Here is a 16,951-nt window from a genome sequence, read left to right on the forward strand (position 1 = left end):
TTTCTGTTCATCTTTTGATTGATTTCCATGATAGTTGCCTAATGAAGAAACCCTGAGTTTATTTGTTTCATAAACATACTTGGATTTCCTTGAGAGAGTTCTAAAATTGGTTAAGATGGCAATTGAGTGAAGAAGAAAGGGACTTCCTTCTGGGTTTGGGCAATGAATTTTACAGGCAGAGTAAACTTTTTGCAGATGTCCTGCTTTTTGGAGATTATTTGCAAAACCATTCTGTATGATGCACATCTGTCTTTGAGATGCAGTGACTGATGAAGAAAAACCCACATTCCTGGAGGCCACAGGGTGGGGTCCCCTTCTCTGTTTACCCCAATCAGCCCCCACTTTTCTTGCAGAGAATTGTCTGCCTCCCTGAAGATGAAAATCAATGACTTAGAAACTGATTAAACAATCCAAATAGCAACTGATAAATGGATTAACCCTCTATAATGTAATTCTGTGAGCTTTTGTCTTCCGCCTTCCCCAGGTAAGTTTTTCTATTCCTGGAGGCAAAGAAGAGGCATGGAGGAAGCAGAGGCCAGGGGGAATCATATTAAAGTGGGTGAATCCGTTTATCACTTACTGTCTGGATGGTATTTCTGCTCACATATCTGCTTCCTTTTACAGATTTGTACCCTACGGGACCCTGATTAATGTTAGTCAGTGAATAATGAAAGATAGCGGCAGACGTTGGAATTGGGGAGGAGGAAGGTACCCTTGTGGTTTAGGCTGATCCCATAAACAGAGAGACTTTTCTTCTTTGTCACAGACAGGGAGTGTTAATATGACAAAGAAGTGTCCACAATAGGGATCGAAAAACAAGGAAAATGAAAGCATTTCTCCTCATACAAAGAACCTGTCCAAAGCTTTTTAACCAGCCCTTAGAAACTGAGATTTCAGTGCTTGAGGACATGTGCTGTTTTCACAAGGCTTTGTTTTGAAAAATCATGTCCCAAGGTATTCCTTTGCTTTTGTGTAAGGCCTTTCAGCAAGGGTGCCTTGTGAAAACCTTACGCCTCAAGATATGCTCATTAACTCACCATTCAATCCAGTTTTTCAGTTGCTAAGTCATGTCTGACTCTTAGCGACCCTGTGGATTGCAGCACACCAGGTTTCCCTGTCCTCCACTATCTCCCAGAGTTTGCTCCAATTCATGTCCATTGAGTTGGTGACACTGTCCACCCATCTCATCCTCTGCTGCCCTCTTTTTGCCTACGGTCTTTTCTGTGCCTTTTCCACTGTGTTGAGTCTTTGCATTAGGTGGCCGAAGTATTGGAGCTTCAACTTCAGCAGTAGTCCTTCCAATGACTATTCAGGGTTGATGTCCAGTATGAGACTGAGCTAAGTGCCCGGTTCTGATTCTAGGGATCTGCTGATTAACTAGTCCTGGGTGCTTTCCACAGCCAATGAGTCTGGACTTTAGGGAGATGGATGGGGCTGAACAAGATTGGACACCTATGTACCTGCCACCACGTGTATCAGAGTCCCCAAGAGCATCTTCAGGCTCTTTCCTGGAATGATTCCCTCATCCTTGCTTTTTTGTTTTCCTTTTCAGAGACAGAAGGAATATTTCCTAAACAGGAGCCTCTTTCCCTACATAGGGCAAGGCCTAGGTAGTGACCTTTCTCTTTCCCTATAGTCACAGCACCACTGATGGTTGTCTTCTGATGTTTGGACCCTGAGGGCTAGTTGTTCAGGATGAGAGAAGTTCACTTGACTCATAGGCTCTCTGGATGCTTCAGTGATCCAGGGATGCAATCAGAGAAGCAGGGTTGTTTCTCTACAAACAGAACTGACAAATATTGCAAAAACCAAACTCAGCTCTGAATGGCTTGCAAGACATTAGTACCATTGAACTGAGGAGAATCATAAAACTTTGCCCAAGAAAACAACCTGGTTGTGAGCAAACCTCAGATTCTAAACTTCATATTCTTTCTGGAGCGGATTCAGCCACACCAGTAAGAGAAGAGGGGCCAGTGGAGACTCACTTCAGCCTAACACTGGATTTTTAAAAAAATGTTTCCACAGCCCAGAAAGGACCAGATGGGACAGTCATTCCCAATAACTACTGTGACTTCTGCTTGGGGGGCTCCAACATGAACAAGAAGAGTGGGAGGCCGGAGGAGCTGGTATCCTGTGCAGACTGTGGACGCTCTGGTGAGTGTGGCCCCTTCTCTCATCATGTGCCTGTAGACCAGGAACTCTTCCGCTCTCATTCCTCTGCCATCTTGTCTGGGGCAGGGACTGAAGGGTGGGTCCAGAAGTGATGGTGGTGATTTTTCGAGTGCAAGGGGGATTTTCAGGTTATTTTGACTGTTTTTTCCTTCTTGAGTCTTAAGAACTAAAATCTATGTTCTGGGATCCAGGGAAAAGGAAAAGAAGAAGGTGTGGGCTTGTGTTTGTCCGGCCTTTCCATGAGGTGGATATTTCTTGGTGTGTGTTGTTATGGACGATGGTGAGACAGTGTGGAAACAGCTGGAGACTGAGGCAGTGTGCTTCCTCATATCGGGTGATGTGCACGTCACAAAAAGACGTGTTTGTTCTGTGGAAGTGCCTGGGGCAAACCGGAAGAATGTGGAGACATGAATGTTGAGAGAGCTGCCATACCTGGAGTTGTGGGGGAGTCAGAGATCCCTAGGCTTCTGGGTAGCAGCATAAATACCACCTCCATTGGCCACTCATCCCATTTTCTCATGTCGAAAACCAAAGACAGCCTGGTAGACCAAGGAGGCAAAAGGGCAGGTGTTCTTAGGACTCTTCTGGAGTAGGCTTGGGATGTTTTGAATTTTCATCTTTAATCTATTCAAAGACTAAACCTGGTTTTGTTCTTTTGTTCTTAAAATGAGTTCAGTCTTCAGGCTTTTGTTTTGCTTTTTTCATGCTGGATCATGGTTGGCTTTTCATATTGTTTTGGGTTGTAATGAGGCTCAAGTGAAAGGCAGGGAGGAAAGTTTCAGACTCACCTTTAGTCTCATCATCTGCTGACTAGTAGATGAAATTCAGTTCTGCTGGGTGGTTAGTTCCAGCAGCTGGGAGTCATGGCTCCTTCCCACCTTTCTACCCAACATCTGTTCAACTCCTAGTCCCAAGAGAGGGCCTGAGATGACCATATCTGGCTTTACTGGCTCTGTCCGCAGACTTTAGCTTTTAGTCCTTTAATATTTGGATTGTTTAAGGTTTAAGACGGCAAATCAGTAATTTGGAAAAGCATTGTGGTTTCCGCTGCAAGCAACCCCCCACATTTAATGCTTAAGGACCCTGACAGGGTGGCCCATCTGTGCAATTCTGTCAGTTCCTTTACTTGCCAAACGTGATACCTAATGTTGAAATTTTTATTCTACTGGTGCCAGCTGAGACGAGGGGGCCCATGTGGTAGTGGACTCTGGGACTTAGACTCTCAAAAAGAAAACGAAGCAAATTCAGAAAGAAAACGAAGCAAATGAAATTCAGTTCAGCATTTTTTAAGAGCAAGCGATCAGACAAAATCTCTACCACCAGAGGCAGAGTTTCTTGGTGGCATGATATTCTAGTCAGAATTGTATGGACTGCTGTGGGTTGAGGATGGGTTAGAGAGGGCAGCTTCAGAATTCTCAGTGAAAACTGCTGAGATATCCCCTCTTCCTTTCCTACAAAAGGTGGGGTACTTGAATGTGATCCATGGGGGACCAGAAGTGGGGAGCTGGTTTTTCCTATCCAAAGCCTGTTCTCTCCCACAGCCTTAACTCAGCTTATTCTTCCCAGGATCTGTCTGCTATGTGACCCAGGGGGCAGTTTTATATCAGCCTAGGTGTTCTCATTGCAGTCACCAAGGATTAGATTTGGTGGATAATTTAGTCTAGGTCTGACTCTGATGTTCCTGAAATAGTTGGGGAATAAACAGGTGGCCTTAGCCCATGGGATATGCTTTGTTGAGGCAGGTGGGTGAATACTTCTCTAGGGCCTCCCTGGAGTCCTTCCAAGGAAGAGTGTGGAGCTTGGGAAAGCTGTCTTTTCCTTCCCATCTACTCCACTATCTACTTTTCCTGGGAGAAAAAATTAGATTCCTGAAACTGACACTGTAAGTGGAGCCTTGTGACCTCAACAGGGGGCAGGCAGTCCTGGGGCCCATTTAGAATGTGAAAGAGTTTGTACCCGAGTTTTCTAGATTTCAGGATACTGTCTTTTATTCAGCTTTGCCACCCCTAGTTCCCACTTTCTGAGTGCTCTGAGTTAGACTGAACAACCCCAGACTTTCTGGAGTAACTTAGACCTGGGCGTGTTTAAGACCGGGAGCATGCGTTCACGTGCCTGCATGCCTGTGTGCACACATGCGTGTTTGTGAATGCGCATGTGTGTGGGTGCAGGACACAGACATGTCCTCCAGGGGTAAACAAGACGAGAGGCTCTTTGAAGACCTACCACTTATCAGACTTTCCAACTTCTTTTTCGCTTTCAGTGCAAATGAACTACATGTTGTAAGGGCAGAATTGAAAGTGTTTGGGAAGAATGGGATTAGAAACGGGTAAAAATAAAAATAAAACGGATGGAGGCTTAACCACCTTGACCGGGTTATCTGACAGTAATACCTTTGTAAAGCTGACTGTCAAAATGAAGGACAAGCATTGTGCAAAGAAACGCCAACTGAAAACACCAAAGAAATACCAACCAGGGCTTAAAAACCACCAAGAAAACTCCTTGTCTGGGGCGGGTGGAGCGAGCGTGCGTGTGAATGTATGCTTTCCGAAGAGAAGAAAGAAAGAAAGATCGTGGTTGAATCTGGCGCTGTCAGAGCTACGGACAAATATATTGTGGTAGAGGTATCCCCAGATGCCTTTCTGGGGAGGGGAGAACCCTTTTCCTTGGAAATGTTGGCTTTGTCCTCTTACCCCAAACCCCTGTCACCAGGTGACGCACCCAGTTAATCCCTTTGGTGTGGAATGATGTATGATCTTGCTATTAAGAATAACACTGTAATAATGTATTAAGAATATTAATAATGCTGTCTGTTGCTTAACCCATGTGCTGATATATTCATCATACATGTCAGCTCATTTGGGAGGAGAAGGCAGGAAGGAGAAGGAGGCAGCGGCCGCAGCACGCACCACGGAGGACTTATTCGGTTCCACGTCAGAAAGTGACACCTCAACTTTCCACGGCTTTGACGAGGACGATTTGGAAGAGCCTCGCTCCTGCCGAGGACGTCGCAGTGGCCGGGGTTCGCCCACAGCTGATAAAAAGGGCAGTTGCTAAACGCACGGGACAGACTCTCTGGGCAATTAGCCATCACCCTGTGACTTTGGTCATTGTTCTGGTTCTGATTTTTTTTTTTTTTAAGTGAAAGACAGTTTAGATTTTCCCTTCATCCTGGCTTTTTCCTCTCACCTTCCACACGTTCCTCTCCTCCTTTCCCTCTATTTAGGGTACGTACAGCAGAAGCACAAACTACTGAAAAGAAGCAGAACAAAAGAGCAGAATTAACAGTCCTTCAGAGAGACGGCATTGTGATGTACTATTTATTTTCCATAGATATGGGAAGTTAGGCGGATTAGCTCTTTTTTGGGGGGGAATCTTTTTGACATGAGCAGAGTTGATTTCCTCAGTTTCCCTATTTATTGGCAAAATGAAGAGAGGAGGAACCTTGGGTTTGGAAACAAAGAACCAATAGTGTTTAAAAAATGATTATTTATATATTCTAGCTATTATTAGTAGACCTCCGTTTTTTCTGAGACAGTGAGGGAGAGAGAAGGGAAATCAAATAAATGAAAGTAATATTCCACGTAGAAGAAAGCCTCCATGGGGGAGGATTGATCCAAGGCGACCCCGTCGGGAGGAGGTCCTCGATCGGAGAGGGTGGCATCATCTATACCCCATGGAGTCGGCGGCTCCCCACAGCAGACCCCTCCCCACTTCTCCTCGACCTTGCCATCTTCCTCCCCATTTGCAAGAACGTGTCAGCAGCTCCTGGGAAGCCGGGCCGCCCATGTGTGGCCTCCGTCCAGTGCCTGGGCCTCAACCAGCAGCGCCTGCGGGATCCTCTTCCTCCATCAGCAGAGCTGCTGTTTTGTTGTTGCTGGTTCTTTCCTCACCTTCCTCCTGGCGAAGAGCGATTTCCAAACTCAGGAATGGACTCCGAGCAGAAAGTCATGGACTCAGCAGTGACAAAACCACCCGAGGATGTGCTCGTGGAAGAAAGAACGTTACCTCTCCATAGAGTTCCCTCTCCCCTCTCCCCTGTCTAAAAACATATAAATACCCATTGGATGATCGAGTCTCCCATATTTCTTCTATTTTTTATAGTGCCCTCCAGGCACTTTGTTTTATGTTTCCAGTAGCACCTCCTGAAATAAACCAAAGCAACACTTGCTCAAGGCCCCTGGGGTGATGAAGACCATCCACCTCGTTGCCAGTCCCAAGGATGAACAGCTGTGCGGTCCTTGTCCAAAGGTATGTCCTGGCTGACTTGTCTTATAATGAGAGAACACCATCCTAGTTGTTTTGTTTTCTTTATGTTTTTTCCTTCTTTCTTTTTTCCTTTCCCCTCTTCTAACCTGTCTTTTGTTTTTCGGGGTTCAGACCCCCTTACTCATGTGGGAGTGGCCCCTGGAGCATCTTTCTACCCAATCATCTACTGTCTGTGTGTGCATGCTTACTTATGTGGGCCCGGGCCTAAGTGTGGGAGCTGAGTCTTCTTGGACTCTGGGGGGCTCCATGTGGAGAATGGCGGGGGGGGTTTCAACTGCAAGAGAAATGGTTGGGGGAGTGCTTGGCTAACTGCCTCCTTTGGCTACGCCTGGAAGCAGAACCGAGGGAACTGAGGTCGGAGTTGGCTGCTGTCCTGGGGTAGGAGTGAGGGGACTGCATGTCTAGGGTGGAATTCTTTACCCTAGGTACTAGTTAAAAGAAGATCTCTGATTAGGTACAACATCCCAGTTGATGTGGAGATTCTGAATCCCCCCCAAGCGTGGTCAGGGTCTCTGGCCTTCATGAGAGTGTAGGTGCAAAGACGTAAGCACGGCCTCTTGGCTTGGGTTGGGAGACCTAGGAGGCCACCCAGGCAATAGGCTGTAAGTGTCTGGAAGGATCTGCTTTGACTATCCAGTTTTTGCAGAGCCTCATGAGTTAGACCTCTCCTTAAACTAACACACCAACCCAGCAGAAGCAAGGACCAGGCAAAGAAACCCACAGATGGACTCTTTATGCTTCCTTTTCTGGTAGTCTGAGACAGAAAGGGCTTCCACTTTTCTCCTGCTTTAAATATGTAAGTGCTTTCCTGGGCATTTGTGCTCAGTTGTGAGAGAATGAGAGTAACTACCTCACCCACTTGGGAGATGGTCTGCCTGATCTGTATGTGGCCCTGTTCTTAGAAAATATGGCATAAACCTCCAGTGTAATATTCCTGCATGCTCATGTGTGGGAAAAAGCCAACGTAGCTGGTTCCAGTTGGTTTCTGCAGAGGGGCTGACAACCTGCTCTTGCTGTCATCCTTCACCCCTTTATTTCATCTGTTCTGTTACTTTGACTCGGGATTCGTAGCCTTATAATTTGCTCCCACTGGTAAAATATGAGCTTCTACATTAATAAAAATATATCCAACCAATCTATATGGTCATTTGAAATCTTGTAGTCCTGAAATTATCAGTGACAGCTTGACTTTGAACTTGAAATTAAAGAAAAAACTCACATAAGGCAAATTATGAAAGTTCATCTAATTTCAGAGTCTAGCTTGGGGTTCTGAAGGGGAACCATGAATGAACTATCTAAACAAACTCCCATGGAAAGATTTATCTGAGGATGGCTATTGCTCACCTATTTTAGTTTTGCTAGCATAACTTGATCTTCAGTGTCTCTTGTTTAGATGTCCTCATCTTTCTTAGCTGGTATGGCAAAGGTGAATGTAATCATGCATCTTAGCATTACTTGAGTACCTTATCTCATCTTGCTTATAGTATCAGAATTTACAATCTTAAAAAAAAAAAAAAAACAGGAAAAGAACTGGAAGGGACTTTGAAGATGATCAAGTTCAAGTCCTTCACTTTTCATTGGGAAAGATCAACCCAGAGAGACTGAGTTACATTTGAGAGAGGGAAGTGGACATTGCTTGGAGGCAGATGTCTTAAGGGGAATGAAGAAAACTCTAAAAGGAAGCTTAGGAGGAGGAAACTGGTTGTCCTGGGTTTCCAAGTGCCTTGATGGTCAATGTTATAGTTTATTGACTATAACAACAGTCAATATTCCTCCTTTCTTTATATAGCAATGGCAAACCGTTTATAAGCCAGGCCTTGTTCTGTTTTCCCTGAAACAGTTCATTTAATCCTCTTGACTATCTGTAAGGTAGGTGCTTGTATTACCAACAGTTTATGGATGAGGAAACTGAGGGTTAGTAATAAAGGAATGTACTTGATGTCCCAGAGCTAATAAGGAGCCAGATTTTGATCCTTGGCAACCTTGACTCCAGGACTTACACTATTTACTTTCATTATCGTTCTGCGTTGCCCCTTGCATGTTCCATATATGGAATATAGGTATATATAGATATCTCTCTCTTCGTTTTTCTCGGGTCCACCTGAGAACTTTAAAAGGTAATCAGTCTTATTAAAAGCAATCTCAAAACTGAAGAGTAAGCAGTAAGATCCCCAAAGATAATTCCAATTAAAATTCTGTGCACAATTTTATAGAGAGCTCATCTTCTAAACCACCGTTTCTAGACCTTCCCTCTTGATGCCTATTAGGGACAAAGATCTACTTTCTTGCAACCTCAGAAATTGCAAGAGTTGTGTGAGTAGTCAGCACATCTATTGCTTTGTTATTGCTTTTGTTAAGTATCGATACTCAAATATTAATATAAAATAGAGTCATCAGGATGAAAATGGTCTGATTAGTTTTCTCTGTCCTCAGCTTAGTAAAGCACCACCCCAAATCCTTCAGAAATGTCACCTAATTTTCTGAATCCTAGCCCAAAGATAGGAGAATCAAAGATAGTAGAACCTTCTAAATTTGTTGCAACATACAAAACCCCTGGGGGGAACTCCTTCTGTAAAGGTGATTATCATTGTCTACCTGTTGTTTTTTCCTACCTAGGACAGTCTAATCCTTTACATCTGTTACTGAGACTATGTAGAGAGCAGACCCTCTAATCACTATTAACACTGGGAGTGAGAAATTTGCATTTAATTTTTTTAAAGGTACTTTAAAGTCACTAATGTGATTTGCTACTGGTATTTTAGAGAGAAAGATTTAATAAAAACATGATGTTCACATCAATAGTATCCCTTTAAGTCTTCCTGCTTACCTTGCATCTCTCTTTGCACCTAATGGGCTGCAGCCTGGTATTGCCTTTATATAGCACTTGAGGGAACACAAGATCGTTACTCAGAGAGAGAACTAAAGGCTGTTTGGAGGTTCTCACTTCATGGTGGAATAAAATTAATTAATATTATCCCAATATGCCTCCTGTTACGTCTGATGAATATCATCTTGAACTTGTACCTAAAGTTTGAGCAGACTCATGTGTTAGGAATTTTTCTATGGGGGATTTTGTTGACTTCTGGAAGTGAAGTTACATGTATTTTCTGAGTGAGGCATTTTTTGAGTAGAAGCCTAGAGTAGAAAAGTCTGAACTCAATCCCTTTGTGAGCTTGTTTCCTTGAATCTCTGCCATGGTTTCTCTATCCCTAGGATATGGACGTTCCTTGTGTGTGTTAGTTGCTCAGTCATGTCTGACTCTTCGCAATCTCATGAACTGTAGCCTGCCAGGCTCCCCTATTCATGGAATTAGCCAGGAATGAATACTGGAGTATTATCCAGGCAGAAATACTGGAGTGGGTGGCCATTCCATTCTCCAGGGGGTCTTCCCAACCCAGGGATCAAATCTGAGTCTCCCGCGTTTTGGACAGATTCTTTACCATCTGAGCCACCAGGGAAGCCCTGGACATTCCTTACCCTGTCACAACACACAACCAACATTACCTAACCATGATTCTTCAGACAACCCTGTGAGGTAAAATCGATTTTCTTTATACCCATTTTGCCGCTGAGGAAGCTAAGGTTTGATCAGGTTAAATGACTGGTCTGAAGTTCCAGGGTCAGTAGGTGGTGTCTGGGTCTTTCTTGAGTACAATCAGTCAAGGGCTTTGAGGTCTTTCACTCAAGACCTTACTGGATTGAAAGGAGGCATCTGATGCTGTAAAAACCAAACCAAATCAACCCAATCCAACCCAAACTGAACCGAACTCCTAAATCCCAGCCTATTATCCCCTTAGAATCCTGTTGAGAGGTGGCAGTGTCTAAGTATTCATAAACTTCCCCGAAGAACTGAGGTTGCCTGATGGTCAGTGTGCTGGTGGTGACATCGGAGTGGGCTGGGTGGAGGGGTGAGCTGGCAGGGAGTGAAGACCTCAGACTCTATTTTGGTCACATACCCAAGTACTTCTAACACTGAAACACTGAATTATATGATTCTGTTTTGCTTAGTAAAAGTGATTTCTGACCATTTACTCAAAATAGGAAAAACCGTATAGGGGAAAATCGTTCAACTTGATTGATTTATAAAATAGCTGAGAATGACAGAAGATCCTTGTCAGAACTAAATTACTGGCTAAAAAGCATTTGCAATTAGGTTTTCAAAGTGTTTTAACACTGGCCCTTTGCCAATAACTAAGACTTAAATTTTAAGTTTTGAAGTAGTTTTCATACTTACAAATTTGCACAAATAATACAAAGATTTTCCATATACTCTTCACCCAGATTCTTCAATTAACTGAAGTACAATGATCACAACCAAGGAATTCACACTGATGCAGTACTACAATCTACAGACTCTATTCATGATTGATTTACTCCATTATGAGTGACTCAGACATTTTGCCTTTAAGCTGAGGTTTAGGCTAGAATGTTTGTAGAGTATAATATTTTCATTCATTTAGTGGCTAGGGACTGAGTAGTAGCAGCTCAGCCTTGTGAAGGATAGGATGAAATTAAACACAGGATCAGTGGATTTATTTGGAATCTAGCTGGGCAAACTAGATATTAGTAAGTAGTTAAAAACATTTGAGAGTGTCATGGGATGGTATGTGAGTATTTTTGCTGTGAATCACAGTAGTCAGGGAGATTTTCTTGGAGGAAGTCATCCAGATCAACAAAGAGCTGTAGCTTGACTATTGCTATTTAATCTGTAGGCAGGGGTGTCTATTGTGAGAGAGAGTGAAGATAGTGCTGAACAAAAAGCAGAACTGGGAATCACAGCCTGAAATGTAAAATGGCAAAAATCACAGTATTTTTAAAAAGTGCTTAAGTATTGTCCTGTAGCATTTTGTCCATGTCCCTAGCATTAGTGCTCATCAAAATATATTGTGATTTTTTTGGTAGTCTTTCTCATCAAACAGATGGTGTGTTCCTTGAGGGCAAAATGATGTCATGCATATCCTTCGGACAGTACCCAACACCACTGTGCCATAATTATTTGTTGAGATAAACAGAACTGAGCAACGTTTCTGAGCTAATTAGTGGAAGGATTTAGCATCTCCTTCTATGCACAGTGGATGCTCAAGAAATTTTCTTGGCAGAAAAGTTGAAGCCATAGCTGGACACAGTATCCAATGGCCAAGTGAAGGAGGTAAATCACAGAAGGCAGTGACATGGTGGGGCGGTGGGGGAGGGAGAGAGAATGAGGACATGAAGATTGGGGTGAGGGGCAAGTAGGAGATCTGTGGAGTGATGGAAAGTAAGCCTCCTGAAGGCGGCTGAGAGCAGAAGACTGAGATGTAGCAGACATTCCCAGTGGCCCGCACTTGGCCCAGAAAGAGAAAATGGATGTAGGAGCATAAGGTTGGGAATGGACCAACTGCTTTCTAGGTGGCTTAATTAGGGCAGAAGAAGAATGTGTGTGTGTGTGTGTGTGTGTGTGTGTGTGTGTGTGTGTGTGTGTGTTGGGGGGTCATAGGTAGAAATTTGAGGAAACGGAAAGGATGTGGGGTATGGTTATGTGACAGACTCACCAAGCAAGCAATGAAACAAGGCTGGGTGGGTGGGGATCTGGGCCACTGGGGGAGGGACTGGAAGACTCCTGGCAGAGGGTGAAAGTCTGATGGATGCCCAACTTGGCAAGCGCTCTCTGGGGGCTCTGGAGAAAGGCCAGCTGGTTCTGTTGCTGGAGTGAAGGGGCTGGAGGAGATGGAACAGTGACGAGATGAGCACAGGGGAGGGTGAGGAGGGGAGCCTGGGAAGGGACAGCAGAGAAGCAGAGCCAAGAAGGGGACAGTGGGATGGGATGGGTACAGAGGAAAGATTCAGGAACAGGGGTGTAGGGAAGGCTTGGCAGCAGGTGGAAATGAGGCCCTTCTCAGTCTCCCTTTGAAAGCATCAGTGGATGGATAGAGTCTTGGCTTTGGAAGTGCAGCGAATCCAGTCCTGTACACCTGACCAGTGATGCCTTGGGTACCAGAAGTGATGGGGGATGGGAAGGGGAGTGCAACTTTGAAGAGGCTGAGCAGCTCATTTGATTTTTTTTTTTTTTTTCAGCTCATTTGATTTTGAACTTTGTTCCCTACTGGCTTGGCCACTTTACAGTTGAACCCTCCCCACCCCTCCTCTCACCACTCAGAGTGAGCTGGACACCATGGGGACACCCATCTCTGCCCTCAGGAACTGCTTCTTGGGGTGAAATGTGATAGTCCTTGGTTTTATTGCTTACTCCTTTGTGCCGACTACTCCATTCCAAAGACCAAAATAACCTGGCAGACTTCATTTCAGCTAGAAGCAAAATCCTTGCCCGGCTGGTTCCCATCTAGGCTAAAGGGACCCACCTGGTTTGAACTGCCGCCACGTTCCAAGGCTGACTCTGGGGATCACTGGGCTAGTTGAGGACTGGAACACTTATCTTGGCTTGATTCTCTCTCTGAGTAATTCTGACACCCTGGGGCAGGATTGGGGATGAGAGCGTATGCATGAAGCAGTGTCCTTTTGGCCTTAGACCAAATGGGGCAACCGCTGGGCTTTGCTGTGACTACTATGGGTCCTGTACTATAGATACTACTCATTTCCATTTAAGTGACAGGTGACAGATTCTATCATAATGGTCCTTCTGGAGTATTTCAACAGGGAAAAGATTGTTTCATTTCTAAGTAGAGGAGAAAACAGTACAGATTTTGCTGATACCCAGTTTTGCCTGCTACACCACCTAGGAATTAAAAATCCAGCCACACCCTGTTTCTCGCCTCATTCTGTTGCCCAGAAGCAGCTGATCTCTCCTATTCCTGGCTGATGTTGAGCTCCTGGTGTTGAATGAAGGCACGAGAGACAACTAGTCTGGTGCTCGTTGTGCATAGCTGTGCCCTCATTCGCGTGGCAAATTGTCAGTTGTTTCCATTTTTTTTTTTTTTTTTCCCAATTCATTTCCACCACTTCCTTAAATTGAAATCTTTCTTTTTTTAGGCAATTGTCCTGTGCTGTTGTTTTTTGTTTTATCTTTCATTGCCTTTCCCTCTGCAGTCAACGCTCTGACCTGGAGACTCCGGCATCCTTCAAGCAAGCCGTATCTGAAGAAGGTGGAGAGAAGCCACGAGAAGCAGCACCTCCTCTTCCTCTTCCTCCTCCTCCTTCTCCTCTTCCCTTGCCTGGCCCCCTCCTGCGCATGTGTTTCCGCCAACACAGGAGCCTGGATTGTGGACAAGCCTCCAGTGCAACTCAGCTCGGCTCAGAGAAGTCTCGGGAATGGCCTCATTTTGTGCAATAAGAAGACTTTTTTTTTTTTTTTTTAAATTCTCCATTACATTTTTTTTTAAAGTGTCTGTGAGAAAATATCCAGGTCAGACTGGAATGGCTCTACCGTAGAAATAAATGAACACAAACAGACTTACAGGAAAAAAAAAAAAAGAGTTAACTATTTTATTTATTTCAATATTTAAAAGAAAAGGTGCTGGTGTGGCACAGTATTTTTGTTTAAAGTACCTTCAACTTCAAAAGTTAAAAGCAATTTTTGTGAAGACATGAAAATCAATAGAGGACTTACTGTAAAATAAAGACTGCATATTAACTCTAAGGAAAAATACCCCACATTTTTAATAAGAGAATAAAGATCAACTCTGCTCTCTCAGGCTTTTTAAAAAGCCATTCATGTATGTTCTTTAGGTATTTTTATTTCTGCAAGTTGGAAGTGGTAAGTGAGGAGTGATCAGTTTTTTTTTTTCTCCTTCTTCCAAAGTCTATTGAAAGTGTTTGATTGTGTGTTAAGACTTGACTGAAATAAATTAGCCACAAGGGCTATCAGCAGTCTTTCCACTCCCCCCTAAAACAGTCAAACTAACAAACTCTCCCCTCACCCCAGGCAAGCCCCATTTATCTGATGTCAAGAAGCAGCCTGCCTCCTGGTTATCGTGTCTGATGAGGCCTGGTTCTGAAAGGAATTCCATCTAGCGATTAAATATATCTCTGCAAGTTCAACAGATTTAAACACAGACAGCTTTGTTTAAAATAACCCAGTGAAGAAAGAGAAAGAGAGGAGAAAAAAAAAGAGAACGAAAAATAAGCATTTGCTGGGATGATATTAAGTCTGTTCCCTAACAACTCCTAGAGGAGACTTGCAAAGGGAGCCCTCTGCTGATCTGGCTTCTAGATGTCTCCAAGGGTGAGGAAGGCCAGCCTGACGGATGGAAAGCTCACATTCAGTTGCTGATGGGGAGAAAGGCAGGTGAACTGTCTTTTTATGGCCCTGTTAGTGGAAGTGAATGTGGCCTATGAAATACATTCAACATTGTGTCTGTGGCCTAGTGAAGGAGCTGGGGTGACTGGCTGGGCCACTGGGTTTTGCTCCCGGTCTTATACATTCAGGCTCTTCAGTTTCCCTCACTGCTAAGCAGAGTCATAATAATCAATGTACCATCTAACGCTGGATATTCCTCTCAGGAAAAGTCTTGGGTGACAGTGTTAGTGGGATGGTTCTGAGCCCGAGAATCTCTCTTTTACTTTAGCGAGGGGAGATTGGAGGGGCACAGAATTCTTGCCAGTCTGTTCAAGGCCAGTTCCTGGGGGAGATCACCAAGGGTGTCTTTTTTTTTTTTTTTTTTTATCATTTTGTTGTCCTTTCTGTGACATTTTCTGATAGAAAATGTCCTTTATCAAAATGATAATTATAATAATAATCCACTCTCCAACCAACTCCTACAAGTTATAACATGCGTAGAATTGTGATCAAGTTTTGCATAATGTAGGGTTTGTATCAAGTTTATGTAAGTTTCGGTTAAAATAAAAGCCTGTTTCCAATGCTCCTATAGCATCTCTGTAAATGTTGCTTTTCCATCCTCATCCTCCATGAGTTCAACTTTCACACTGTCCTATAGTAGGGGCTCCTGAAAGGATTCTGCCCATTCGCATGCCCAGATCTGTTGAGCCCTATTGTTTTGTTTAGAAGCACAGTCCAGAACAGAGGCTGCCACTGGCTTGGATGACAGGTGGTGACTTGGAAAGTGAACGATGTCCAGGGTTGGTCCCAGCATCCGAGCTTTGAGTCCAGAGTTGCTGTTACCCACCCACCATCACCACAGCCACCGCCACCCTCTCCATGGCCAAAATGGAGCTGTGGAGAGCTCAGTTATGTGTACTGGCTTAAGATACCCATCCAGTGTTGCTGTCACACCCTGTACTAAGATAGTTTTGCACAATAATGCACGATGTAGTGTGTGCTTGGGAAAAGCTGAGAGGTTAATGCTTCCACTTCCTGGAAGGTAGTGGTGTAGCCTCCCCAGGATGCCAGTTGGTACAGCTATAAACCTGCCTCCCCACCCAAGATAAGTATCTCCTTGAGTGTGGAGGTGGACACTTCTCTGATGGACCCTCTAGGTCAGAGTGAACCAGGCCAGCCTCTCAGGCCAGGTATGCCCCCTGAGTGTTGCCAGCCCACACTCAGGCCAGGTGGAGACGGAACAGGACACTACGATGCTGCTGCTCGCATGTTCCATCTTCCTTTAGACATTATGGATTTTATACATTTCTCTAGCAGTAAAAAGGATTCCCCCCACCCCTCACCCCCTGCCAATATACCCTCCTTAGGGTTTTCTTCTTTTTACTGTGGGTGAAATATACATGATATTAAATTTACCATTTTAACTTTTTGAAGTGTATGGTCAGTAGCATTAATTACATTCACATTGTTGTGCAACCATCCCCACCATCCATCTCCAGAACTTTTTCATCTTTTGCAACTGAAGCTCTATGTCCATTAAACACTGCCCATTTCCCCGTCTCCCCAGCTCCTGTCAATCACCATTCTACTTTCTGGCTCTATGAATTTGATTATTCGAGGCACCTCATCTAAGTACAATCATACAGTATTTGTCCTTTTGTGCCAGGCTTGTTTCTCTTAGCATATCTTCAAAGTTCATCCAAGTTGTAACATGTCAAAATTCATTCTTTTTTTAAGATTGAATACCATTCCATTGCATGTATATATATTACATTTTCTTTATCTGTTCATGTGTTTATAGATACTTGGAGTAGAAAGGAAGTTTTGAACATTTATTACACACTACCCACTTCCTGTGTGCATTCTAAGTCCCTTCAGTTGTGTTCGACTCTTTGAGACCCCATGGACTGTAGCCCGCCAGGCTCCTCTGTCCATGGGATTCTCCAAGCAAGAATCCTGGAGTGGGTTGCCATGCCCTCCTCCAGGGGATCTTCCCAACACAGCGATAGAACCTGCATCTTTTATGTCTCCTGCATTGGCAGGCGAGTTCTTTCCCATTAGTGCTCCTGGGAAGCCCACCCACTTCCTACACTGACTCAGATTTGAGATGCTTGAATTCAGAGGTTACCTAGGGATTTAAATATCTTCTTAGGAGGGAATTGATTGCACCTGAAATCCTTCTTCTACTTTGTACCCTGGAAGAGGGTACTTTGACTTCGAAGGGCAAATACTTTCTACCTAAAGTGTGTCTTGTGCTAGTGCTAAATCGCTTCAGTTGTGTCCGACTCTTTGTGACCCCTC

At 44.1% G+C, this 16,951-nt stretch overlaps 1 protein-coding gene across 5 annotated transcripts in view; it reads left to right on the top strand.

The window, feature by feature from the left end:
- DPF3 (double PHD fingers 3) overlaps window positions 1-16,951 on the top strand; it is a 285,832-nt gene that overhangs the window by 222,032 nt on the left and 46,849 nt on the right. For 2 of the 5 annotated variants that reach the window (XM_061156751.1, XM_061156750.1), the window contains one exon: window positions 2,026-2,154. In XM_061156751.1, coding sequence (XP_061012734.1) covers window positions 2,026-2,154 — 129 coding nt within the window. Of the gene's footprint in view, window positions 1-2,025; window positions 2,155-5,023; window positions 6,421-13,461; window positions 15,387-16,951 lie in introns of those variants that run through there. The other 3 variants (XR_009695068.1, XR_009695067.1, XR_009695069.1) reach the window with 3 other exon arrangements.

Source organism: Dama dama, chromosome 12 (genome assembly GCF_033118175.1).
Source record: "Dama dama isolate Ldn47 chromosome 12, ASM3311817v1, whole genome shotgun sequence".
Lineage (NCBI taxonomy): Eukaryota > Metazoa > Chordata > Mammalia > Artiodactyla > Cervidae > Dama > Dama dama.